General features: G+C 37.9%; 1 protein-coding gene across 7 annotated transcripts in view; it reads left to right on the forward strand.

The window, feature by feature from the left end:
• rbms3 (RNA binding motif, single stranded interacting protein) overlaps positions 1–26,884 on the forward strand; it is a 359,271-nt gene that overhangs the window by 174,120 nt on the left and 158,267 nt on the right. For 4 of the 7 annotated variants that reach the window (XM_088602080.1, XM_088602079.1, XM_088602082.1 and 1 more), the window contains one exon: positions 18,525–18,682. In XM_088602080.1, coding sequence (XP_088458206.1) covers positions 18,525–18,682 — 158 coding nt within the window. The remainder of the gene's footprint in view (positions 1–18,524; positions 18,683–26,884) is intronic. The other 3 variants (XM_088602081.1, XM_088602083.1, XM_088602085.1) reach the window with 1 other exon arrangement.

A 26,884-nucleotide genomic window follows, 5' to 3' on the forward strand; every position in this document is an offset into this window, starting at 1 on the left:
TGAACGATTTGATTCAACGTAAATATGACGCGTGTGTGGTCCTCCCAGACACCCTGGGGGGTTCAAGCAAGAGGAATCCTGGCTTCATAAATCTCCCTGCTCTGCCTCTTTTCTTTCGAAGGCTCTGTAGCGCCACAGGGGGTGAATGAATACATCCACTAAATGGCAAAGGAGCCTTTGCGGCATTGTGTGAACAATGTAAGGTTGAATAGGGAAGGTGCTCAGAAATTGACACAATTGCATGTTGGCACTTTTCCCAACAGTGGGGAAAAAGGCATCAGCTGCTCACTGACTCAGGCTCTTTGCACTTCAGCACAGAGGACAGAGCTAGCGTGTGCTCCGCTTTCAAGTCCTTGTGATCTCATAGGAATCTAGAATTTCTGTTCCTGTAAAGTAAAATAGGTGGATTAAACAGAAAACAGCGTTTTGCAATGGGATCTATCTAGTGGGAGTACTGTACTAGGAATTTTCTTGACTGGAATTGATGTAGAGGCATAATATTTGCAATCACCTACAGTATACTGTACGTGTGTTAAACCTCATTTATGCACTTTCTGTGAAATTACCATTACCAATGGTAAAGAAATGTTTCCTCTGTTTTGACGTGTATTGTAGTTTTTGGTATTGGTATTCATTGGCTAAAGACCTTCTTTTGTCCTTCATACATGCTAGTGCTTCCTGTGAATTATGCTTTCCTTTATCTGCATTACACTTTCATAATGCATTCTTAGAGGCTGTATCACATACTGTATTTTAACCACATTCACAAACATGTACTGTAGGTCCATTTATCCAAAGTAAATAACAGGTACATGCGTTTGTACTGTACAATAACCCTAATGTTAACTCTAACCCCATTTCCAAACCCAACTCTAGAGCTAACACAAATTCATGGGTACTTTGTCAGACGTAGTGAGCTCTTGTGTGTCTGTTAACGCACAGTATGTCTTTCTGAACAAGAACCATGAAGAGGTCAGGAATGTTGGTGTAGCGTGGTCTCTATTATGCAGGCTTTATGAAGCAAAATTGAAAGGAAGTGTGACTATTGTTATCTTAAAATTAAGGCTTTTGTGAAAGTCTAAACAAATGATCAAGAAAAATAATCAAATGTAATGCCATTTACTGTACAGTACAGTGCCTTTGCTCATTATAAGGGGTAGTTCTTTTGTACTCTTTGTGCAGACTTTGTGGCATGTGCTGTTCTAAATAGAGTTTAGCCGCCTTTCTGTATGTTTAGATTTTCAGATTAAAGTGGTCTATAGTTTTCTGTAAACAGAACAATTACAATTTCACAGTAAAACACACATTTCTTCCATGGGCACAGGATTAATTTTTTACAAAAAAAAAAACAAGATGCGTTGTTGTTTTTTTGTCTCCGTACTTGGATTAAACAAAAGAAACGCAGGATCTCAAAAGCCCCGCTCTTGTGTGACGAGGCATGCCTCCGTGTTTGGCGCTTTTAAAATGGTTTGCCATCCGTGGGGTATACCCTTTTCCTATCTGCCCTTCCCCCACATCCCTCGTCCTCTCCTCAATTGCAGCTCACATCAAAGTCTTAGCATGTTATTAATCAACAGCTTGTTTTATGTCAAAATTACGTTTTCGCGTGAGCCTGCAATCGAGCCGAGCAGCTGAAGTGTTGTAACTGTTTATAGTGTTAGAAGTCCTTGACACACAGCCATTAGACTCAGTGACAGGCGGTATGCAAATTGGCTAAAAGCTCCATTAGGTTGTTCTAGGCTAAGGAAACCCATCTGTCAGTGTCAGTGGTTCCGTCCTTGGGGCGGTCAGAAAGACGAGCTTCCTCGCTCGCAGGGTAGAGGAGCCTGTCCTTTCTCCCCACCGCGCAGTGCTCTCTCTGGCACCAGCAGACTCTGGGGGGGGACGCCCAGCCCTTCACGAGCAGGTTTCTAGGAAAAGGGGATCCCCCTGGCAGCTGTGAGTGAAGTCCAAAGGCAGAGTGATGAAAAATACTCATAAATGTAGAGTTCAGTTGTATTATAATAATAAACTTTATTTTATATACCGTAACTCCTTTAAAGGTGGCTTCTCAAAGCGCGTTACAGCACGACAGCGATGACAGCAACCATAAAAATATACACAAGATATACACAATGAGAATGCACAATGACAGGAGACCATTTGTGTTAAACTTTGTAGTCATCATGATAATAAAATTAGGTATCGTATATTCTTCCACCTCATACTCAGTCCCTCAGACAGATTCCATATCTCTTTCCCATATAGCACATAGATGATGTTCCATTTCTAAAATACGGATCTAAACAAATGCAAATGTTGGGCGACCCCTGTTTAGCATAATGGAATCATCTTGGTTGATATTATTTTATATTTTGTGATGTTTACGGCTCACATTTCTCTTGGAAACTGCACATGGACCACAAAGGAGCTCCTTCTGATAGTTAGAAAAAGAAGGCTGGCTATTTGGAGTGATCGAGTTAACTTCTGGTTAACATGAGGGCTTCTGTCAGGGATGATATTAACTGTAAAGGTCATGTACTTTGGAAAAAAAAATCCTGCATGAGAGTAATGAAGGAATGAATCCTTGACCCGTACTTTTACCACACTGTAAAACGTATGGAGCAATCTCGGATACTTACCTGCTCCACGGCTTTTAATTCCCACTAATCTTGAGGCGCATCTTATTTTCAGCCGGGGCTGTTTTCACACATTTTCAGTACAGTATCCAGTTATTCTGTTGTCCACACTTTGTATTGCGATGTGCAGAAAAGAGAGTGCTTTATAGGAAAGGTCAACAGGATAATAAACTATGGGAGTTTCGCTGGCATTTGAATGCCTGCAGGAAATTAAAGTCTCAAGGATATTCTGTGGCACAACTGTCACGGGTGGAACTCTAATTTCAGCTCGTCCGTTGGTGGCCCGTCATTCCACAGATAGGAGGAGGAGCAGGCTGGAGGGAACATGGGTTGTCTTCAGTTAACAGCATTTTGCCGTTCCCAAGGAGCCAGGGCTTAGTCCCCTGCTTGTGTTTCAGTCTAGGTTAGCAATAGCGGGTTTAAATTCTCTGACACGCAGATCTGCTGAGCTAGATTTTCTAACACCTTTTTCTGCTGCGTGCTGTTTCCTCAGAGGGGATTCTAACGATTGACACACGTTCTTAAATAACCTTAAATGGCATATTTGTCCAGGTAGGTTTGAAATGCCACCTTTTTTCTCTAACCTATAGTCACTGCCAGTTCTTAGAATGCCACATGATGAACTGTAGGTAACACATTTGAAAACATGAAGGTAGTCTGTGATTGTGCTTTGTGTGCGGAAAGTTACACAGGATGTGAATGACTTCAATTTTTGTCACTGCTTTCTGTACCAAATGCATACAATACATTACATACAGTACATACTGTATACTGTGTTGGAGCCTTCTCTGTATACAGTCTTACAAACAAGACTTAAACCTGCAAAGAAACATATACTGTATAGTATTGAACAGTTATCCTTAATACTTTGATTTTAAATTCTGAAAACAAAGTTAGTGCTTAGTATGTCTTAATTGATGTGAAGACACATCCTCACAATGGCTTGTGAAGGGTAGTGTAGGGCTTTTAAGTTATTTAAAATCATGTCAGCTTTTTTGCATATTAAACCATAAAATCAAAACTCGTTTAGCTTTACTGCAGTCAGTTTTAGTAACATTGTTCTTTTAAAAGAAAGCAGCTGGTTTAGTTGTTTTATATACTGGATAGATTTTTTTTACGCCAGTCAGATTATTATTTTATTACCAGTACATTAGCTTCAGTTCGTGACTCAGAGTTTTTCCAAGGACATGTAAAGGAAATGAAATGTGCTTGTTTGTTCTGAAGGCACAGTACACAAACACAGACACCAGCTTGCCGAGTCCCATTGAATACAAATGATTTAACTGGAGAATTTCAGCTTGTTTGGATCAACAATTTATTGACCTCTGTAAGAACGTAGCCAAGTCAGCCTCTTCTGGATGATACCTAGGACCCCCTTAATGCCACTATCAGAATAACAGGTCCTAGCTATGCGTTAGGCCCATGAGTAATATTCTCGTTCAGTGCAGCCTCAAGCTGAGGTGTACTGTATGCAGTGGGAAATGGAAGAGACAAACACTCATTCAGTTCAACTGTATTTCCCTTGAATTTATAAATCAATTAATATGACTGACTCAGTTTTTAAACTTGATTTTGTTCTTGGCATTTCAAGGCCATACCATATTTACTGAAGACATTTATCTCCTGTTTTTCCCCTTTGCCTTTTTGGAGGGCACGGGCACTGCACACCTAAAATGGCAGCTGAGTCGGTACAGTATGTCCAATTTTATATTACAGCCTCTGATAAAGACGTGATTTAGTTTTGTAGACCCCTTTTAAGGCATGGCAGAGATCAGCCTGAGCTGCTGTAGGTCTGATCACTGAGGTGCAGTAGTTTACTGTGTCTTTGAAAGTCTATGTAAAGTATTCTCCTGCAATGTACCATGTAGTATATTGTATGTTAAAGTAGTACACACTACACTGTAGAAAAACAATATACAGTATGGATATGCACAAAATACGTATACATGTATTAATTTTCATTATTTATAACTGTCAATACATTCAGAGCCTTTTAATGTTGTTTTTTAATGTGTACTCTGTATTGCAATTTGTCTTTGATGCAATGCGTTTTTCTTTCTGACTGCAGTACATGCTCCGTGTTTGCCAGGATGAAATGTAGCTGGCGTACTTTCTCTGAGATTATGCTATTTCTCTCTTTTCGCTTTTTTGGGTGAGGTGACTTTTTGAAATCTTACAAATAATGGGCAGAATAGAGAAATTAATTGTTTGTTTCGACACACTTCACTTCAGAACTTGGCCTCAGGTGTTCTTTTTTGTGTCATAATCCACTGATAAGGTAAAGAGCAGACTGAGAGGGGAGCTGCTTCAGTTTGTGGGCAGCACTAAACAAGCAAAGGTCTATTTTAGGTTGAAAAGTCAAATAAACACAATGTTTGGACTGTTGTGTCTTCTTTATGTTTGATGTACTGTATAGTGCTGCTTTAAAAAGCTTAAGTCATTTGAAATATTTGGAAATAAACAGAAAACACTTAGCTCCTTGAGACCCTGTATGACCAACAGTATACAGTATCAAGCTAACACACCTGACGAAGGCACATTGTGTTTTTGCTTTACTGTAATTAACCTCTAAAAAATAACAACAATTTTAAAAGACCACTATTCAAGTGCATCAAATATACAAATAATATTTTTCTTTAAAAAAATGACTTTCCTTTCATACGAAACACAGTGCTTCATTAACGTTACAGAATATTTTAAAAATAGATTCAAGCTTGTCATTTTGTATGGATCCTTATAGTTCCGGAGTTTTAAAGTACATTATCTGTGTGGTCATTCCTGGCATTTTTCTTAATTGTGTTTCATTTTACTCTCAGCTCTCAGCTAGTCAGGTAATAACACTGTCGAGCTACTGTATTTAGCATCAAGTAGTAGTGTTTACTACTGTAAGTAAACCTATTTCCTGCACCACTGAATGAGGTAAAGGAATTTCAGCTGTCCTCTTCCTTGTAGCAGTCTGCTCAACACAGTGTGCATTCAGACTCTGCTGTTCCACCTAAAGACCAGTGGTCTGTACTGGCATCGCTTAGGATTGTTAGGAGTCTCTTCGCAGTCTTGTCTCGTTCAGTTTGGCCTTCATTGTTTTCCGGCTTGCAGGAGCACACCATCTGGAGCGCGTACAAGAAACAAGACCCAGACTTTATAAGCAGGGGGGGGGGGTCGATTCTTCAGTGCGGATTGTAATAATGAAGAGGGAGTACTCTTGTCGCTCGACTGAGAGCTTCAGAGTTGTTATTCCTGCTTAAATGGGAACAGTCTGCAGGGGACAACAGGACTGCAGAAGGATCCTTGTTATTCATAATCACTGTTTCAATTTCCACATTTGCATAGATTTTGGATTTGTGTGTCCTTGCCCTTCCCCAGGGTGACCGGAAAAGGTCAGAGCTTTGGCCTGTCTGTGCTGAACATGACTGGTTAGCTCATTGCTCCTCACCAGTCTTTGCCCGAGGATGAGGAAACTGCACATATGTTCTTACTAGATTTTAAAGCAGAGGAAATTCTAAGGAGGATAGACTTAATATACAGCAACGCTATAATTAAAAAAAAAAACTGTTAAATACAACAAAGCTTCACAGATTTATAGTAGTATTTCATTTTTTTTATGCAGATAATTTTTGTGATAGTAACTAAAAAGGAGGAATTCATTTGAGCTAATTTCACTCTACATGGAACTGTCACTGGGGTGGCACAGTGGAACAGAGATTAGCTTTGCTGACTCGCCGCACTGGGGCCCTGGCTTCAATTCCAGACCTGCATGCTATCTGCATGAGTTTGTATGTTCTCCCTGTGTTTGCGTGGGTTTCCTCCAGGTGGTTCAGGTTTCCTCCCACATGTAGGTTAATTGGCTTCTGGGAAAACTGGCCCTGGTGTGAGTGTGCATGTGTCTGCCCTGCAATGGACTAGAGTCCCATCCAGGATGGATGCTGCCTTGTGCCCGTTGCTTGCCAAAACAGACTCCAGCTCCCCTGTGTGTTAGTAAAGTGCTTAGAAAATGGAAGCATGAATGCTACTTATTGTAATTGCCTCTCTGTGTCATTTTTTGCCTGTTTGATCCAAATACAAGTCTGCAGGTCAAGAGAACGTTTTAAGGAAGATCATCAGTTAAGCAGACCGATACCTGGCTATAGAGTTTGCACAGTTCTGAACTCTGTTTGACTTAACTTGACTTCAACTTAACACATTTGATTTTTCTATTCATGGTCTATGTCGATGCCAAGATCAATATAGCAATTTGTTTTCAATACAGTCCGTTGGCACCAGCTTGGAAATACGCTAGAACAAGTATAGTCTGAGACTCGATGATCCCTCGTTCTGTAATTGGTTTCTAGCATAGTATTTACAAAAATCAATAATTTATTAAAACTATAGGTGGTGATGCTGTCCCATACTGTATACAATGCAAGGGGAGTTCTGGTCAAATTTTATAGCAACTGGAGTTTCATCAATCCTTTATTTAGTAGAATTACTCTGGTTTAATAAGCATACCTCTTTATTGCGATTTTCATTCTTCAAAGCCACACTTTCTGTGAGGACCCTCATACTGTATAAGGTGGGGTCGGTGACTCACGGCTTTTCAGTGGTACAGGTATATTGATTTTATTAAATTGCCAGTATAAGGCTTCAAGGCCTGGTAATATAGTTGGGTTCTATTGAAGTGCTCCAGCGATGTGCTAAACTTTATTACAAGAGCTATTTAACAGTTGTTGAGTGTAGATAATGTGAAGAATTATCTGTGTGAAAGCTCATATCATTTAAATTAAAATGACAAGTTTTAAAACCTTTTCTGTGTCTTCTAAAAATACATTTCAGGGAGTCTTATTTTGTCATGATTTTAGTTAAAAACTATTATTTTTTAAAGTCCCCACCCTTCATTATTGCTTTATTAAGTGGGATCATCTGTGAGCATGTTCAATAATACAAATACAACATCTTAACAGTGTCAATCCAGTTATTTCCATTGAACAGTTGCCATGGTCTGTACATCACTGCTGTTAAATGAAGATGATTGTCCAGTACAAACTGAACTTACAGCATTTTCCATATACAGTGCATCATACAGTACACCTTGAAGTTTGTGGTGGAAATTAACAAACAGTCCTGTATATCTGAGGGGGGGTTAGAATTTTACACGTTTTGTTGATTAATTTTGCAGCTCATGAGGATGTGAATAGCCTTCAAGAAACACAATGCAAACATCATAGTTGACACAAATCACAGAACTTGGAAATTGCTTATTGAAATACACACATCTGATGAATGGTCATCTCTGATAGAGCCTTTCTCTAAATGAGAAACTCACATACTGTACCAGCCACATACAACAATCAATGTGCCTTTATGCAGTATTTGGGTATCTGCACAAATTAATTTGCAGTTTATTAAATCAGATGTTGGTAACAATGCTATTAGTCAGGTTTTTATTTTTGACATGCAAGTGGCTGATCTCTGCCCTTCCCCTACATACAGTATACTGGATTAGTCAATTATGAAGCCAGTAGGTGACAAAAATAGAAACTACAGTATGTTAAAAATGCAAGCAGGGGGAACGTTTTTTGCGTGAGAGTCTGCAACAAGCTACAGTACAATGTTGTTGAAGCTGATACCCTGGCCTCTTTCTAGAAACGGCCTGCTGACATCCTTGGATTAGCTTAGCTGTGAGCAACTAAGTAGGGTAGATGGGTTGAATGGCCTTCTCTCTTTGCTTTTATATTTTTAAGAGTGCACAGTGAAAATGTTCATAAAATCCCGCTACTGAATCCCTTTGTCGCCTTTGAAACACCCCACATTCGTTAGTATATCTAGATGAAAACTGTTAGATTCTGTGGTAAGGTTGTATTGCAATATAACCATCCCATGCAACCACAAATTTTGACATATTGTGTCTACGAAAATACAGCAAAAGAGCAAAAGACCAGTCGTCACTTAATCAGTAATTAATGCCCTTTGGTTTCCTCACTTTACAATTACTTTGGTAGCAGTGAAATAACTGAGTTAACCTAGACTCCTCTATTTACAGCAAAATATACCTAAAAATGTGTATTGTCCATGTTTTTATGATTTCATTCTTTCAACAAGAGGAACAACAATTTGGGCATCGACTTTTCATTTTTTCAGCATTTTGTGTACCGTAAATTGTCTATATAATTTGGTTCCTAGAATCTCATACTAAAAATAGTTTTGAACAAAGATTGGGAATTGCTTTGACAATATCAGTTTAAAACACTACCTGTTTTTTTTTAAATAGGAAGGGCATTGATTTTGACACTGGTGGGTTGTATTTGAAGAAATAAAAGTGCTGAGAAATAATTCATACTATTTCTGTGGCAATAACAATGTCAAATGAAACAAATACCATGATTCTCATTAATCTAGAAAATCCATTTACACTTGTATTTAAGTACATATTATTGATTAGAAGCACAAAAGAGAAAATTCGATATGAATGACAGAACTTTGTAATGACAGAGAGAACCAGAGAATATATGGTGTATCCTTGGCATCTCCTGATTTCCACCCATTGCTTGCCAGGATAGGCTCCAACTTCCTGGTGATCCTGAATCAGATGAAGGGTTAGGAAATGAATGTAAAAATGACCCATTTCCTAATAATCTCAAAAGATCACTATATTGACAAGAATATATTGTAGCATTTCTGGGTAAGAAGTTTTCAAAATATTACGATGTGGTGGCAATAAAATGAGCTTTCAAAGAATAAATTATTATTTACTAATGGAAAAGAGTATTTCACAGATTAGCATGAAGCTTGCCTTTAAGGGTGACAGTTGCAAACGTAGGCATACTGACTGCCGATGCTTGAATTTGAAGAATAATTGAGAAATTCAACACATCTGCAAATGACGTCGTGAGATCAGGGTTAATCCATCCAGGCAGTAATGTCATCCAGAGAAATTCATCCAGGCTGTCTTGTTCAGCAGTGGTGCCCACAGGCCATAACTCCGTCACTGTCACAATACACAACATCTCTGTAGTGAAGATATAAATTGACTGAAGGTAGAAAAGCCCTGGCTTCCAAGCGATAAATCTTTACTAACAGGTACATGTGGCAGACCAGAGCTCACGCCGTTACATGAAACCCATTTCCCTCCATATTCCAAGAGATACTAATTGTTTGATCATTGGAGGACTCTTCAGGGAAATTAAAGCCATTTAAGGATGTATACAAGGCAGTTAGTGTGTATTCACATCATTCAGACTTCAGTAAAAACACAGTTAACTGGTTTGCGTGGGCGTTCGTTTGTTTCAGTCTTGATATGTTAATTGAGTTAAAAACAATGGAAAGTCCTAAAAATCCAAAGAAGATTTAACTTGTGTTATGATTGCTACTGTAAGAAAAGCTATGTATTTTGTATTTGCATATTTCATCTTTGCCAGCTCCTTATTAGCAACTCCCAAAGAATGCTAACTAAAACCCTATGCTGTATTTTGCTGGTATTGGGAAACAAGTGGATATTACACATTCACAGAAAAATGAGATGCGATTGAACATAACCAGGACACATTTAAAAAACTGAAAAAAAAATTCAGTAATCGAAAAATCGAAAAATTAATTGTCATCGAAATTCTAAAGAGCACTTATTGAACAACTTGATAAGCAGAGTATTTTTTTGAGAGGGATGACTTAAGTAGCAAATTAGAGGGAGATGGTTAAACAAGGTTGTGCTCTTATTACATGAATAAAATATTGCAAAGGATGTTGCAAAGGTTACCAAGCACACATCAGAACAGTTCCGAATGATAGGAGGCCGTTTGGCCCCTATAGCCCGTTGAGTAGTAAGTATCTTATTGATCCAAGGATCTTATGCAGCCATTCCTTGAAGGAAGAGCCAGGGTGTCAGCTTCAGAAACAGGGCTGAGTAGCCTGTTCCACACTCCCCCAGCCCTCCGCTTGCAGAAGTACCTCCTGTTCTCGGTTTAAAACGTACTTTTTCATTGGGTTTCCATGGTTCCATGTCAGTTCCTTTGAGGATTTTGAATACTTCTGTCGGGTCCCTTTGTGGTTTTCCCTGTCTGAAGACTAAAAAGATTCAGTTCCTCCACCCTGTAGAGAGCAGGATTTCCCTTTAGCCCTGGAGTTGCTGCTCCTACAGTGTTTGCTGATCCTAATTCGCAGAGATCCTAACTTGACTCATTTACTAATTATAACAGTATGCAGATCAGACATACAGTAGTACAGATCTCTGTGGTACATCATCATCCCAGTTTGAGAATTAAACCCTTATCTGTACTCTGTTTTGATGAACATGAATTTCCTTGAATGCCTACTGCTTACAATTTGAGAATTAAAGTTTATGAGGTATCTTATTATAAGCTTTCTTAAAATCAAAAATACTGCACAGCACACAATGTCAAATTCTCTTTTTGTATCCCATACTGCTGTTGATCATTCAAAGATGTCTAACAAGTTGCAAAGGAAGAGGTAAACTTTTATTTCATCCTGAAAGGAAAAGAAAAGAGACACAACGTTTCAGCTGTGGAGCCTTCTTCAGGCATGCGGATGCAGCTACCTACTTGTCTAACCAAGAAGTTGGTTAAGCAAGACCTACCTTTTCTAAACCCATGCTGGGCCATTCTCTGAGATAGATTTGATTTCCGTATAGATGACCTTCGAAACTAATTCAAATAATTGTTTTCACAACCATACTGTACATGCAGTAGAAGTGAGACCTATTAATACAGTATACTGTATAATTACATACAGTATAATTACTTGGATCAGTTTTTATCACCGTTCTTATGGAATTCCTCAGTTCACAGGTATTATCCCCTAACTGATCAGTTGTTGGAGGCGTTGGGTCAGCTACTGTTTCCTTCCTTGTGCATGATGACACCCCTGGGCCCCGGTGACTCATTAATCTAGAGTGCTTCTAGGGCCCAAAGTACTTCTGTCTCATCTCTGTTAATGCAGAAATGTGTTCTGACATTGCATGAAGCATATTGTTGAACTCCTCCTTAGCAAACACCTGAGTGAGACTTATTTATTTAAGGTCATTCGTAGACCTTTTATTGTCTACACGCTTCCCATTATTATCCGGGAAATTTCACTTATTCTTCCTCATATAATATTAGCCATTATTTTGTGCAACACAATGTGAATGGTTTGATTAAATGAACCCTCGACTGTCGTAACTTATAATATTTATTTCTTATTAAAGATTTAATGGTAATTTTTATTTCAGCTTTACCATTCATTTTTTTAAATCGCTTTGATATTTCAAAGATATTGCCCATTATGGTTTTTGACATACAGTAAAGAGTGCAAGCGTTTGTCTCTTGACAGCTGCACAAATTGGCTTAAGGGAAGGCAAAACCTTTGATCATGTGTTCTTACTTATATTACATGATGTTTATGTCGCTTTCCAAGTTTCTGATGTTATTTTGTTTTAGCTGAGTGGTACAGTAGGACCTCAGAAGTGCTGTAATGAACTAGTTTAACCCAGAGGGGATGCAGTCAGTTTTCTTCACGTATTTTTAGGTCTTGTTCCGAACTGTATTTTCGGACTGTAAGTAAACTTTGTCTAGTGTGCTAGATTTGTCATTTTGAGGTGACAAGTTAAAAGAGACAAATGGGTAAAAGGGGGGACTTCTGGAAACATACAGAGTGTTTTCTGAATCTCACCTATTGATCCCAAACGTTTCCTATTGATCTTAAGTGTCAAGTGAATTCATTTCTGTGCTTTTCATGCTCTGAGCATTGTGTCAAAGTTTTCAATAATATGCTGTATTACCTAATTTCTATTACTGCAAATCACATAAATATAAAAGGTTTGATCGAATGTTTTATGAAAAATGAAAATATATTAAATATTCTATAAAACATGTGCAAAAGATGGAACGTGTGAGTATTTAATTTCAAATATTCTCTCTACATAGGCATATTCTGCTGAACATCACCGATGTAGCACAATGCGTCATCTAATTTTTCTTGTGTCTGTCTGAGAATGCGTCTGCCTTTCCCAGGTCTGCCTTAGAAATTTCCCCGCCACATTTTGCATCATATGAAAATATATTTTTCCATTGCCATTACATTTTTCACCACCAACCTATTCACTGTTAGTTAATGTCCTCGACGAAAAAGTTAGCTTCTCCCTGCATTGTATGAAATCCACCACATTAAAAGCTAATAATAATTCTAACAATAGCTGTGAATCACTAAGTAATGCATCACGAAGGTGTAACTGTCATCATTACCTTACCAAAGTATGCATCCATGGAAAACATTGCCTGAAAAATGTGACCAGATTCTTGCGATGTAATTCATCAGACTTTGAAGGTACAGTAGGCACACAAGCATCACCAGACCATGCCCTACAATCCTTTTCAATTTCAGAAAACTGTTAAGAGGGATCTGAGACATGTTAAGGCTGAATAGAGATAATACTAGGTGTTTAATAAAGCAAAATAAACGTTACCTTTCTCCTTTTACAACATTAGAAGAACTCTACACATTTTATTTTATTTGAGACCTAAACAACAGTAGGGCTTTTGATGTATACAGTATTATAATTCTAAGAGGGATTCCAGTTCCAGTTTTTACTTTCTCACTAAGTTGAACCTTTTGAAATCTATCGAAATCTGAGAGTACCATGTCTTTGTTTACCTCATTTCCAGAAGTAATAGGAATTAGTGTCAAATATGTTCATGTAAAAGAGGAAACATATTGTGAACATATTTACCTTAATCTGTTTCATACTGATGAAAAACTCTACCTTGCATTCTTCTTTTTTCGATGTGAAATATCAGATGGATGTGTTTTAAACGCTTTTTTTTCAAGACAGTGAATTAAAGAATAGATTTTTTTTAAATCTAAGGGCATAACATGTCATTTATAATAATGTAATTCACTTTCATGTTTCACTTTTCTTACATATCGATACTTTGCTTTTATAAATGACATGTTATGCCCTTAGATTTACTTATATTCTTTTTTTTTTCTGAATTCTGCTAGGAGAAGTATTGTATCCTTTGTTGAAAAAGCCTAAATCCATCTACAAGTTCTTTGTAAGAGATATTAAATGAAAATTGTAAGACTGTCAACTTTTTTAAGCAGTAACAATAACAAAACCTTTCAACATCAGGTGTCTTGGACAAAGTAATTGCAGGGTTTAAGGCTGAAAGTTAATTGGTAAATATCGAGAGCAGATTTGTGAATTCTGAAATGTAGTGACATACTTTAATAATTACAGGCCATACTTTGGGAGCTGAATCATTTTATAAATTGCAGAACATGAGCAATTACAGGTTTATGTAACCTTTTGTGTAAGATTAAATAGTGCTTTCCTTGTCTGCCCACTGTAGCTTATTCACAATGCTTTATGATTCTTCCTCCTAACCATATACTGTAATTACACACATATTCTGGGGTCCATTCTTTATTGTTTCATTATGAATTTTCCATGTCCGGAGTTTGTCAAATCTGTAGGCCTACGATATATTATGTGATTCATAAAATGTACAGCAGTGATGGAGTCTGAGAAAAATGAGAGGATAGTGCAAAGACATTACATGAAGGGCAAAGTGAAATATGTACCAATGGAATAATAATGCCAACAACTAATTTCAAGCTACTGTAGCAGCTGCAAAGTATATCATGAAATTCTGCAAAGGTGCAGCTTCAATCTGAGAGAATTCATTTGAAATTGATCGTTCAAGCTCATTTAAACTGCCGGTTTTGACAGTAGACTAATGCTGTGACGAAACATGTCCCCTAACTCCATTTAAAAGCAAACCTACAGTACTGTCTAGTGTAACATCTTGCGACTTCGAAGGAGACAGGATTACATCTTAACATCCATCCCCCTGAAGTTTCTTTCAAACCAAGGAGTGGTTTTCGAAGAATAATGTGCCAAAACATGGCAAAGCTGAAACACCTGCTGAAGGTTAGGAAGTAGAAGGTCATCAAAGATTGTTGAAAGGATTTTTAAAAGGATAGGCATGAAGGAGGATGTGCCATTTTGTCTGCTGGGAGACATATTTATAAATAAATAGGTGGTTTATGTCTACCTGAAAAAGCAGCTTGTGGTCAAATATATACAGTAAATGGCTTGAAATAAAGTTACTAGCATGTACTCTACATTTAATTAAGTGAGCTGTACAGAGAACTGTGGGCTATACGTAGTAAGTCTTATATTTGACACTCAGGATAACGTGGCTTCTACTCAGGTCAATGGAATTATGGGAAGGCTGGGACTTATTTCTTGACCGGGGAAACATGTGCTACACCCTAAAGAAACTGTAGGAATGTGCCGTTTTATGAACTTGGCAGGTTTTTATTCTTGTTATTTATCCATAACCGCTTCATTATAATTTCATGAAGGGTTAATAAGAGGACCTGGATTGTCACTATTAAACATATTAGAAGACGCTATCTGCAGGGCCTAGTGCTTATAAAGTCCTTCCCTGGAGGTGTAACAGGGGGCATACAGTAGCTGAGCTGACTGCTAAGTGTGCCTTCTTTTTATTCATCTACACATCAATCCGATCGTAATGAAAAAAGTGGCATTTAATATTTAATTGGTACATGAACACTGTGCTTGCCGTTGGCACGTAAGCTAAGGGCATGTGGCAAGATTTTCTCGACTTTATGTTGTATTTTGTGAGGTGAAATCAGGGTTACTACTGTATATTAATTTTACACCTTTCGTCTTCCACATAACTTCTTGGGTTGGTGAGACTGACTACCTTGTAGTCAGCGAGGAGTCTGTGTGCTTGTGTACACATGTGGTTTATACTGTACTGTATGTTATATTGTGTAATAATAGGCGCAAGCAGCGAGCGTCTTGCATCTCACACCTGTCCTGTCCTGGCCTGGCAGGAGCTCCTCGCCCATCAATAGCTTGTTGTTGTATTTTGTCTTTAAGTAATAAGCCTTTACTTGTTCCCAGGTGTAATATACTGGATAGGTGTAGTGACTGAAATCAAAAAGGAAGCACCCGCATAAAGGGTCCTTAATATGGTCCTGGACCACCACGAGACCCCAGAGCAGCTTCAGTGCACCGTGGAATATACTGTATTCTACAAGTGTCTGAAACATAGAAACATGGGCTAAAATGGACTGTGGCATTACAACACTGATAAGTCTTATTTTACAATGTTCCAAATGCCCATCCACACACTTTCAAAAAGATTTCATATCTACCTCTGTTTCTAAATATTTGGTCCATACTAGTCCACTTTCCAATGTACTGTAACTACCTTGATGTTTCAGAATTAGACTAATCCTAGAAAAATAAGGTGTACAATCACAAGTTATACAGTACATTGTGTTACCAACGCCTTTTATTGTGAGGTACAGTACTTGTTTTCTTTCAGTGCTGTGGAATGAAGAAAAGGTGGGCTTTTTTTGACCTATTTTATACCATTTCTACAGTATTGCAGTTTCCTTTCAGTTCATTCTGTCAACACGGACTCACAATAACCTTCCTGACCTTTCTAGAGCGGAGTAATTTTAATTAATGTATCCAAAAAGGAACAGATTACAGAGGTGTACCAAAACACAACAATAAACCAAGGAGATGAATACACAGCTTTTAATTTTCAACAAAGCCAAACCATTTTGTTACCACACAATTGTGTTGTATTTATGGCAATTATTGCTGGGAACAGTACTGCAAAGAGCAAATTAATTTACTGTATGCAAGTGATATGAGGTGTTCTGTACAGATGAAGATGAGGAAATGCTTAATATTTAAAACACTCTTAACTAACTTGCAGTCCTGCCCCCAATATTCCAAACAAGGTTATACTACTAGATAGTTACACAAGATGGACATTGAAAGAAAATTCAACTCATTGTGCACGTGTCTTAAACTGTTGCCACAAAGAGATAATGCTCAAAGACTACTGAAGAAAGATGTATATATAACAAAATTAGAAGCAATTCAGAACATCCCTGCAGGAATGAAGAGAGTGCAGTGTGTACGAGTGATGTTTTGCCAGGAAGACCTTCATTAGTTGATAACTCTATCAGGGAAGATAGTGAAGGAATGACGGGGGAGAGCACAATATGCATAACTTTTTACTTAAAAGACTTAAAAGACAGCAGAAATATTTCTCATGGGACTGTTGGTATTCAAATGCCGCACATTATATTCATATTTATCTCCCTTGTCAAACATTCGTTTAAACGTTAAAGAAAATCAAGTGTATTACATACAGTATGTAGATACTTCATACATCTGGGGAACTGACGAAAATATTTTTTTTTACTTCTGCATTTCGTAGTTGTAGAAGCTGCGCTAGTAGTATCAGACTGCTAGGATCAAATCCTGTTTTGTCCATTATTTAAATTTGCTTTTTAAAAATCAGATTTTTTAACATACTGTATAAAACATCTGCAGTATGGTGATTCAAATATTTAAACAACACATAAGTATGAGTACGAAATGTATGAAATGGGATGTAGAATCTATAAATACAGATGAAAGGACCGGCAGAAGTTGGGATGAAAATCTGAAACTTTAAGTAGAAAATAATTTTTCGAGCATGTGTTTGCGTTAGATTGTGTGTAGGAAAAAAGTACAAATATTTTTACTGCTAACAAAAATTGCTCTGAAAGCTGGGAAGGTTTCCCTTGAAGGTTCTATTGGCGATAACTTCAGCATACATCTTCAGGGGTCTAAATGTTCCTGGCATGAGTTGGATAGTTTGATGAGTCTCAGCATCTTGCCTTAAAGCTGTAGTAAACAAGAACTGTGCTGAATACAGCAGATTACAACCCATGGAGAGCTCTTAGCTATCTTCCTTTCAGCTCTGGCCTTATCTTAATTACATTTTTATTCCTTAAAGACAATAAGCCTGTTATTATAGTGCATTCTGCATTTTCCAGAGTCACCAATTTTCACTCTGCCTCCTGGAGAACCAGTGTTAGAGAAATATTTCAGATGAAAGCAATTACAGAGCAGCACGGATGAAACAAGTGGATATTGAGAGGCCATTAGGCAGACGATAAGTGTTACTGAATTACACAGCAGAAGCTGCACTTTGCCTATCCCTCCCCCCAGTGTCAAGTGACCCCTGACAAATAGCTTCATTGGACAATAAAGCAGGGCTTTTCACTCAGGCTCAGGTGAACTAATGTAAAAGCCAACACATCCTGGTAAAAAAATATATCTTGTGGTTCATTTGAGCATGCAATATTGAAATCATAACTGTAATACTAAACTGAAGTTGGTCATGTGGGGAAAAGAATGTCTAAGCCCAAGCTGTGTGTGACAAGTGGGACTTTGATCTACACAGATATATTGCTTCTTTTCTTTGTTTGCAGTTAAATCTTGTGTATATTTTTTAGCGCTCCGAAATCTCAAATTTCTTCAGTGTACTAAATGGTGCTTAAATCAAGTCTGAACTGCGGAAGCATGAAAATACACATTCATTTTGGATGTGCCTCGACATGCATGTGTACGATTAAGCCGCGGAAGGAAGGTTAAATGAAGGGTTTGACTAATATCTAACTATGAAATTTTGGCCAGAAAAGTGCGAGCCGATTTTCTTTTGCAATTAAATTCTGAACAGATTGCCTCCGAAATCGTAGTAGATCCGCCAGTGGCTTTTTCAGCCGATATTTGCATATGGCGACGGTCGTGTCGGATGTACAGTAAAATCGTTCCTTTACAATAGTGAGCGTACTGAGGGGCAACATCGAGAGTTTCGGTTTCTGTGAAATCTTTAGTCTGAGTGCGGTATGGAGAGACTATGAGTTGTAGGCGAGCGATCTTAGAAGCTCACAATACAAATATTTGGACTGGTAGTGCTTCTGGTGCTACAGAAACACAGTAGTTGTGTTATGGAGTGGCTCATGGTGCCCAACAGGCTTTCGTAGTTTATGCTCGAGGTGCTCTCTCGCCGCCGTACTGTGTGCCCTCCTGACCTGTTGCCTTCTGTGTTGCAGCAGTCTTATGCACCAGCGCCTCACCCCATGGCTCCCCCCAGCCCCAGCACCAACAGCAGCAGCAACAGCGGAGGCGAGCAGCTGAGCAAAACCAACCTGTACATCCGGGGCCTCCCTCCCGGGACCACCGACCAGGACCTCATCAAGCTCTGCCAGCCGTGAGTCCTCGCGAGCGCGCCCGCCTCCCCCGAGCCCGCCGACCCCGATCGCGCACACCCTCGCCCAAATCGCCGGGGGACCTGTGTCCGTCGCAGCTCTGCCTGAGATAAAGTGGCGCAGTGAGGTGGCCGTATCGTCTAGCCTTTGTCACTTCGAACGCACACGCACCACTGAGAAATGTGTGGTGTTTTTTTAAATAGACTTGTTTTTCTTTTTTTTTAAAGCTACATATCAGATCCTCCTTTGCTTGCTCTGTTGTTTTCCTCTGAAGTACAGTGCCTAAATGCTCCCAGCTTCGATGAATCAGGCCAATCGTGGGGAGATTAGTTTAACCCAGCAGCAAAGATAAGATCTGCTGTAATATTTCACAATGAGCATCATAAAAGGCCGGGTGGAGCTGAAGTTTTTAGAGCTTTTTCATGTCGGGTCTGCATAGTTCTAAAACCGTTGAACCCAGTGAAGTATCTTGAACAGACATTAGAGAAGGAGAGAAAACCAGCCGATTTGGTTCTGATCTGTGTGGTTTAAACAATAAATTAGCAATGATTTCACTTGGAGGTGACAACAGCCAAGTGCTCTCATTTTTTATTTAGAAGCAGATTAAGGTCACAGCTGAGCATTAATATCTTTAAAGAATTGTGTAACCCTTGTAAGCTGGCTGGATGAAGGCGTCAGCCACATTAATAAATAATAACAAGTTATAGCATTGCGGTTTTTCACCACTTACATAATGATGGCGCCTTGTTTTATCACTAAATCTTCTGATATCCCTTAAAAGGAGACGTGAATAGTAACAGCGAAAGAGCTATTTTCGAGTGCAACCAAAGACTAAGCTTTTTTAGGTTATGTTTCTTCAAAACGTTTCAAATTTTAGTTTATGACCCATATCTTTAAAAAACAGCCCAATTCTTGAAATTCTTGATGACCTGATGATGTTTTCCATAACCTAAGGTAGCTGACTCTATATTTATTTATTTTTTTAAACTATTGTTTTAAATACTATATGGGCTATATGATATTAAATCACCATGATTGCTTAAAGCCATACACAGAATTTAAGTTTATGTTGACAAAGATCACCCTGCTGGGAGTTTCTCCCAGACTACCTACTGTATTTGCCTATCTGTCTATTTACACTCGTAGCAAATCAAGAACACGCTGTATATTTTGCTCTTAGGAATGATTAATTACACGCAGACCTCAATTTACAGCAATAAATGTCATCTCAGATAGCCATCTAACCTTGGTTGGATGAATGGCAATATCCCAGTCCAGTCAGGACCTGGCTCAGTGGACTGAGAGGTGTTTTTTTGTTGAAGGTGACTTCCAATTCAGTGAGGCACAGTGAGGGATGCCTCATGGTGTCTTGGAGACAATCCGCAATTAATATCTTTCATACTCTGACTTGCCACTGTGCTTTTTTTCTTTTCCTTTGTGTTATTTGTTTCAGGGAGTATAATATGCAAGGTAACTGAGCAGATTACCTTTATAGGGAAGATATCTGGAGTGTTCCCGTTTGTTCAACGAGCATGACTCTGAGTCCCTGTCTAGTCAAGGCCTCAGCACATGTTCCTACTGTGTGTCACTGACAGAGATCTCCGGTTTCGGAGGAGCATGTTTAATTGGAATTTGGAGGGGAAGCACTTTAAAAATCAGTGTAAGGATTTAGTTTGTTAATGGAAGAGACGTCATGGAATTCTTCTAACTACTGCTCCGTGGAGCTGTACTACCAAATGTAAGGCACAAATCTCAATTAAGAGAGAGCACATACCTGGAAGCAATGTGCCCGGAAAGAGAACGCTATCATTATTCTAATTCTAAACTGCTCCCTGGGGTGTCTCCATTTGAAACGCAAAGGTAGCTTGGCCGGTCTGCAGCAGCCTCTCCAGTTTTTAAAAGAGATGATAACATAATGTAATGAAATGTTAATTTACGCTGTAGCTAGGTTTAACTTTCAGGAGATAGGACAGGAATATACAGTAACATTTGGGAAGGTCAAGCGATGTTACAGTCTCTGGTTGGGTATGCACTGGCAGTAATGCTCCTTAAGGCCCGTGTATTAATTGCACAGTAGAAATGTTGACCTCTCCGCTTAAGGCTTTCAAGGTGTCAGCTTTTAAGTCTCATTGTATTGCAAAACTGGCCATCTACATATAGTAATATGAAAGCGTCTTTCCAGTCTGCTTCAGTGTTAGCCTCATAAGGTGCTATAAATATCCAGCGCAAGAGATTGTGTTTTCTGGATGTTTTAGGGCTGGTAAGGACAACATGATTCCCATTGAATAGGCAGGCAGTAAAACAAGTAAGCCTTTACCCACCCATTCATTTTCAGCCTCCACTTTATCCTTAGAGGGTTGTGGTAGGTGAGATCCTAACCTAAAAGGCACAGGGCCTTAGTCTAGTACCAGGCACGCACTGTACTGTACACATGCGCATCAGGGATTATAGAGGTACCGACTTGCCTTCACGTTTTTGGGTTGTGAAAAGAACTTGGGGGGAAAACCCAAATGTTTCCCCACGAACACGCACTCTCTACACGGAAGGCGCCCCAAGTCCGAATTGAGACCAGGACACGAGAGCTGTGAGGTGGCATTGCTTAATGCTTTGTTCTGCCCAAATCAGTCTTGATCATAACGTTAGTAAATACACCAAGAAAATAAGCTTCTATACCTTTAAACAAGAGAGTGTGGAACTGTTCAGCAGTGTGGTACACTTTTCAACAGCGTTTTTAAATACTGCCTTCCTATAAACGGTTAACTAACTTATAAACTGTTAAATGTTCTAATATAAATTCAGGCACTTAATTTACAACCGAGCTGACCTCTCATGAAATAGCCTAAGCTGTAGCTGCTTGGGTATTTCAACTAATTCACATGCACAGCCATGTCTTTTAGATTGCTAGTTACATTCTGGCATATCACATTCTTTAATCTGCTAGACAAAGAACAGCAAGGATACATATGATGATAATTCATAGATTAAAGTTTGTATACAAATTTGTAACAACCTACAATAAAAAACATTGCATTTCTGAAAGTTACATTACTGATAATTTGGGAAAAATGCTTGGTTCTCTTACACGGGTAATTCATATGCATCTATTATATTGAGCAAAATTTATTTTTATTACAGGAATTTCCAAGGTTCTTTAATTTTCCATATACAGAGCAATTAGGTTTTAGCAGATTTGAACGTTTGTCTGTATTTTGCTGTATTAAAGGGAATGCAAACTGTATATTTCAAACATCATTCACGAAGGTGTCAGACCATTCCTGTGCCCTCATTGGGAATGCAGGAACTATGAAACCTTAAGTATTTTGCCTAATGTGTTATATGTAAGAATGTGTGATGAATACAGAAGCCAAGACTGTATGTATCCAGTTTCTTGAAGAAGCTGTTATTTTAATTTAGATTCTAATAATAAAGTGACAAAATGATTTCCATTAAAATTTGTAGTATGAATTTAACTTGGAAAAATGAAAGGAAACACTGTGCTTATTCTTATTCTTAATTCCCGATTTTAAAAGGAAATTACAGATCTACTTATGCAAAAAGGTAAAAAAATAATGAGTAATAAAACAACAAAAGTAATAATTTAAATAATTTATGAAGTAATTAATTAAATCTCAGAGATAGAGAAAGAGAAGGGACTCCTGATGTTCTCTCAGTGACGTGACTACCTGGAATTTCTCATTGCAGAATTTGCAGAAACGCCGACATAATGCGTTCAAGTGCTAAAGCAGTCAAACGTGGTTGACATATCTGCAGTCTGAAAATGAGAATATCAGGAGATGCAAAAGAATGCTAAAACAGGTGATAAGTGAGCCCATGTGGCAATATGTGTCAGTTCATTAAAAAATGATCTCTCTCGGAGTTACTGTGGCAGCAAAAATAACAGAGGAAAGGCAGCGCACAGTGTCTGAAAGGGCTGTTAATTACTGGAGTAATTTTAGAGAGGTTTATGATTTAAATAATATTTAAATTGTGAGAGGAATATTACACGTACCTGTTGGATAAAAACAGTGGCACGTTCTTTTCTTTTCTCTGAGGAAACGAGACAGAAGAAATATTGTCTCAGGAATTTTGCAGGTAGCCAGGCATACTTTCATGGAAGGTCAGGGCATTTGGAAAATCCAGCATAATACAATATTAAAAGTAAATTTGCTGGGGTTTTTTTTTTTTTTAGGTCCTAGTGAGAGACAACAGAGATAGATCCCTGGAGCACAGCATTAAAAAGCTAATTTAGTCATGTGATTCTTATCTTACCATGCTGTACTGTAACAAGTGCTCTGTACAGCCACTTTACAAAGTTATGGTGCATTAGGACATAGAGGCAGTACTGAAATAACTGACTGATATTGCATAGAAAGTACACACAGGTAATCATCACATTTTGTAAATAATTCACACCATGCTAACCATACGTAATGTATTAATTTTGAGGATGGCAGAAAATCTTAAGAAGGTCACAAAAACAACCCGGCAAATGAACATTATGTCTGACAAGACAAAATGTTAGAGACCGTTATAGTAGAATGAATGTCACGGTTATTTTAATAAGGTTAAGAAGAGATGCATCTTCGGTTTAGACTGGAACAGAGAGATGACAGAGACCTCTGTGAGGGTAACGGGGAGAGAGAGCCAGATTATGTCTGTGCAATAGATAGAGCATTGCTCATATGTTACCTCTTAGTCAGTGGTTTTACCAGCAGGCTGGAATAACATAATGGAGCAGAAACATAATGGAGTAGCATATCAGAAAACATAAATGATTTTAATGACCTGGGGATAACAGCTACTATATTAGAGTTCAGTGGCCATACTGTTTACTGTATGTGTTTAAAAATGTCTGATCATTGGAATGTCCACAATTCTTTATGTAAGTTCATATAGAATTACTGTTATAGTTTGTGTTGGTCCTTTAAAATGCATTGTTTCCTTTTCAAAACAATTTGGACTGTTACTTTCCCATGAAAGTTGTGTGACCATACTTTTGTCAAAACGCCAGCACTGGAAAAGGTTTTGCCTCATTGAAAACTAAGAGAAAAGCAAGCAGGGAAAACAAAAGCTTATCATCATAAACCAGCCCAGTTTCGCAAGAAGTGCCTATTTACAAACTTAAAAAGGAAAGTTTCTATTTTATTTTAATTGAAAAGGGAAACACCAAATGTGCATCAGACATCTGCAGGGATAAGTGGAAAAACTGTTCTGGTAACTAAAAAAAAAAAGTTACCTTCTATCTTTGTATTGTATTTTTCCCATGAAAGCTGCCAAATGTCTTTCAGCGAAATCTTTTCAAAACTTAACCAGTTACATTCATACAGTGGCTTAAAATGAAATGGCAAGCTGACATTCAGAGGTTCAGTAATGAATATTCTTTCATAGCAAGAAAAATGTTATTTAGAAATGACCTATGTGGGAGTCTATAACATACAGTCAATTCAGGCACAGAACTGAGTTGTGAGAAATGTAAACCATATAGACTAAAACTGAATAACAAGATTTTTAGATTAGAGAGATACTGTATATACAGTAGATGTACAGTAGATCCATTCTATGGATACAATGTTGTTTGGATACAATGTTGAACACATTTTTAATAAAATCTTTGACTCTGGCTCAGTCCACATCTCAGAATTTCTCCCCAAACTAGACGTTTTCTTTTTCACTTGCACTCAGTACAAAAAATGTAAAGACTGGTGGACATAAAGACAAACATCTGTTCGTAACTCCCTTTGAGCAAAAAGCAAGACCACCCTTTACTTCAAGAAAAAGTCTGAACATTTTAAATGTAAAATAAATAACAAAGGTCATTCTGAAAAGATCCATATAATGCTTCCTTAATGCATTTTCATATAGCAGTTCCTATTTCAATGCTATAAATGTATATTTAGTTTCATTGTTCTATGTGGTGGTTTGGAATGGGTCACACAATCTACTTCATACAAGAAAGAGGAGGATAGAATCAGTTATTCTTTATCTGGCATCTAAAGAACATTACTTTTTTACTTTAAATATATGCGTACAATCCCCTGGGAAAGACTGTTGGATTTACTTTGAACATTTAGTAACATATAATGAATATGATCATCACGGTTACTTCGTTTTCTGCAGAATGGAACCATGGGACGTACAGTATATCTTTGGGCTTTCTCCTGTACTTCAAGGATGAGGGTCTGGAGCCCAGCAGACGAAGCCACAGTACAATAAAGAGTTGGTTTCTAAACAGTGCCTGGTGGTCTGTATTGATTTAAACCTCTTAAGCCCATGTCTTTAAAGAAAAGGATGTGGCAGTTCAGCATACAGCTGGCCAAATATTTAGCCAAGCGCACATGCTATAGTGTTCTCATTTACCCAGCTGATTTTAATTCTGTTCCAGTTCAGATGTGGAATTTTCTCCTGCATGAAGCTGCTGCACATTGTCCAACAGCCATTATTGATAACAACTCCGTGACCGGGGGCACAGGGAAGTGATATTGAAAGAAAACATCTGATTTCCGACAGTCTCTCTTCCGTTTCTTCTGCACAGGCCCCGGGGGATTATCAGGGAGCCTTTCAAAGCACGAAAGAGAGTTTTAGACTTTTACTTTCGTTGTACACCGATTGTGGGCTTAAATGTTTGTTTCTGCTCTCGGAGGGATGATTTGAATTTTATTTCCATTGAAAACCTGCTGTCTGGTATTTCAACCTTGTGTGATAGGCAGCTTAATACCTCCTAACCACTCTGTAATTTGAGAACAAATTCCTGTTATACTATTTTTTCTGGGGTCTACAAAGAGAATTTATGGCATTCATAAAATTGTTGCACAGAGCGCTTTTAAAATTTGTATTCAATCTGGCATCCAAATTAAAAGCCGTAGTAATTGCTATGTATGTACTGTATGTTCTCTGTTCTTTTAATTTTATATTGAAAACTAAGCATCTGATGAAAGGCATACTGTAGATATTTTAAAAATCAATCCTGACTACAGTACAGTATATCTACACTTAAAATATACTTAAGTGACAATTTGTTTAATGTTCATTACATAACAATTCTACAGGTAGCTGCACTGACCTTCTTCCTATATACAGTATATTGATCGTGGATATCAATGGATTACAATGGTTAGGACTGAAAACCTTGCTTGGATAGTACTTCAATATACAGTATACAAGTACAATCCACCACATGAGAGGATGTTAAGAACATTATGTTCTTGTGTTCCTTCAGGAACAGTCTTAGTGAGATTTTGGGCTCAGCTACTTGACATACTGTAAAACAACCCAAATTCCTCTTAGTTTCGGCCCTTCTTATCACCATACATACTGTATTAACCCTGAATGCTCTTGAATAATTACATTAGCAGAAATGACAAGCAGCTGTTTAGAACGGTATCCATCACAATAAAGCGCTGTTCCATTGCAGCTCGAATGACAGATTGATAGTAAGACTATTGCTACACATTTTAAAACATGTTTTTTTTTCTGCAAGAAAACTACAGAGCAGCATGGTCCAGGACAGCTTACTACTTTTGGTGTGGCTTGCAGCAGTGTGATAAAAAGGTTTGGAAAAAGGAATATTAAAAAATAAGAGAGTATGTTGTGTGGGAAAAAAAAAAACATTGATTATTTTAAAATTAAGTTAAAGAGAATAGTAAAGGAGACAGAAACAGAAAGAAAATGCAATTATAGTAACCAAGGAAATATTAAAAAGCGTGTGGACTGTAATTTTTAGTATGCACAATATTTCCAACTGTGAAATATATATCTCCTTATCTTTTTAAATAAGGAATCTTCAGATTGCTACAAGGAATAAAACATAAAGTTCACCTAAAAGTCATCTGCACTTTCTGATGCCTGAATGTTTGTAACAAGAAGCACTAGAGATGTCTACTAAAAAAAAAAACAGGACAGTTGAACGTAACATGGATGTTTTGTGGTACAGTACATCTCACACATTAAAATGCATATAATCTGTACCTTGCAGTTTACAACTGAACAAGTTTCACATATCTTATAAGGATTACTTTAGCCTTGTATTTTGTAGATCATAATGGGTAGAATAACATACCCAGAACAATCTCTTGATGTTTTCTGAGCTAAGCAACAATTAGTTTATTGAATGTGAGTGATCATGCAGTAAAGAATTGGAAATGATACATCAAAACTGAAGGTTACATGGAACACATGAGGACAATAAAATTGAAAAAAGCTGGAAG

Source organism: Lepisosteus platostomus, chromosome 12 (genome assembly GCF_059453375.1).
Source record: "Lepisosteus platostomus isolate fLepPlt1 chromosome 12, fLepPlt1.hap1, whole genome shotgun sequence".
In the NCBI taxonomy this organism is placed as follows: Eukaryota; Metazoa; Chordata; class Actinopteri; order Semionotiformes; family Lepisosteidae; genus Lepisosteus; species Lepisosteus platostomus.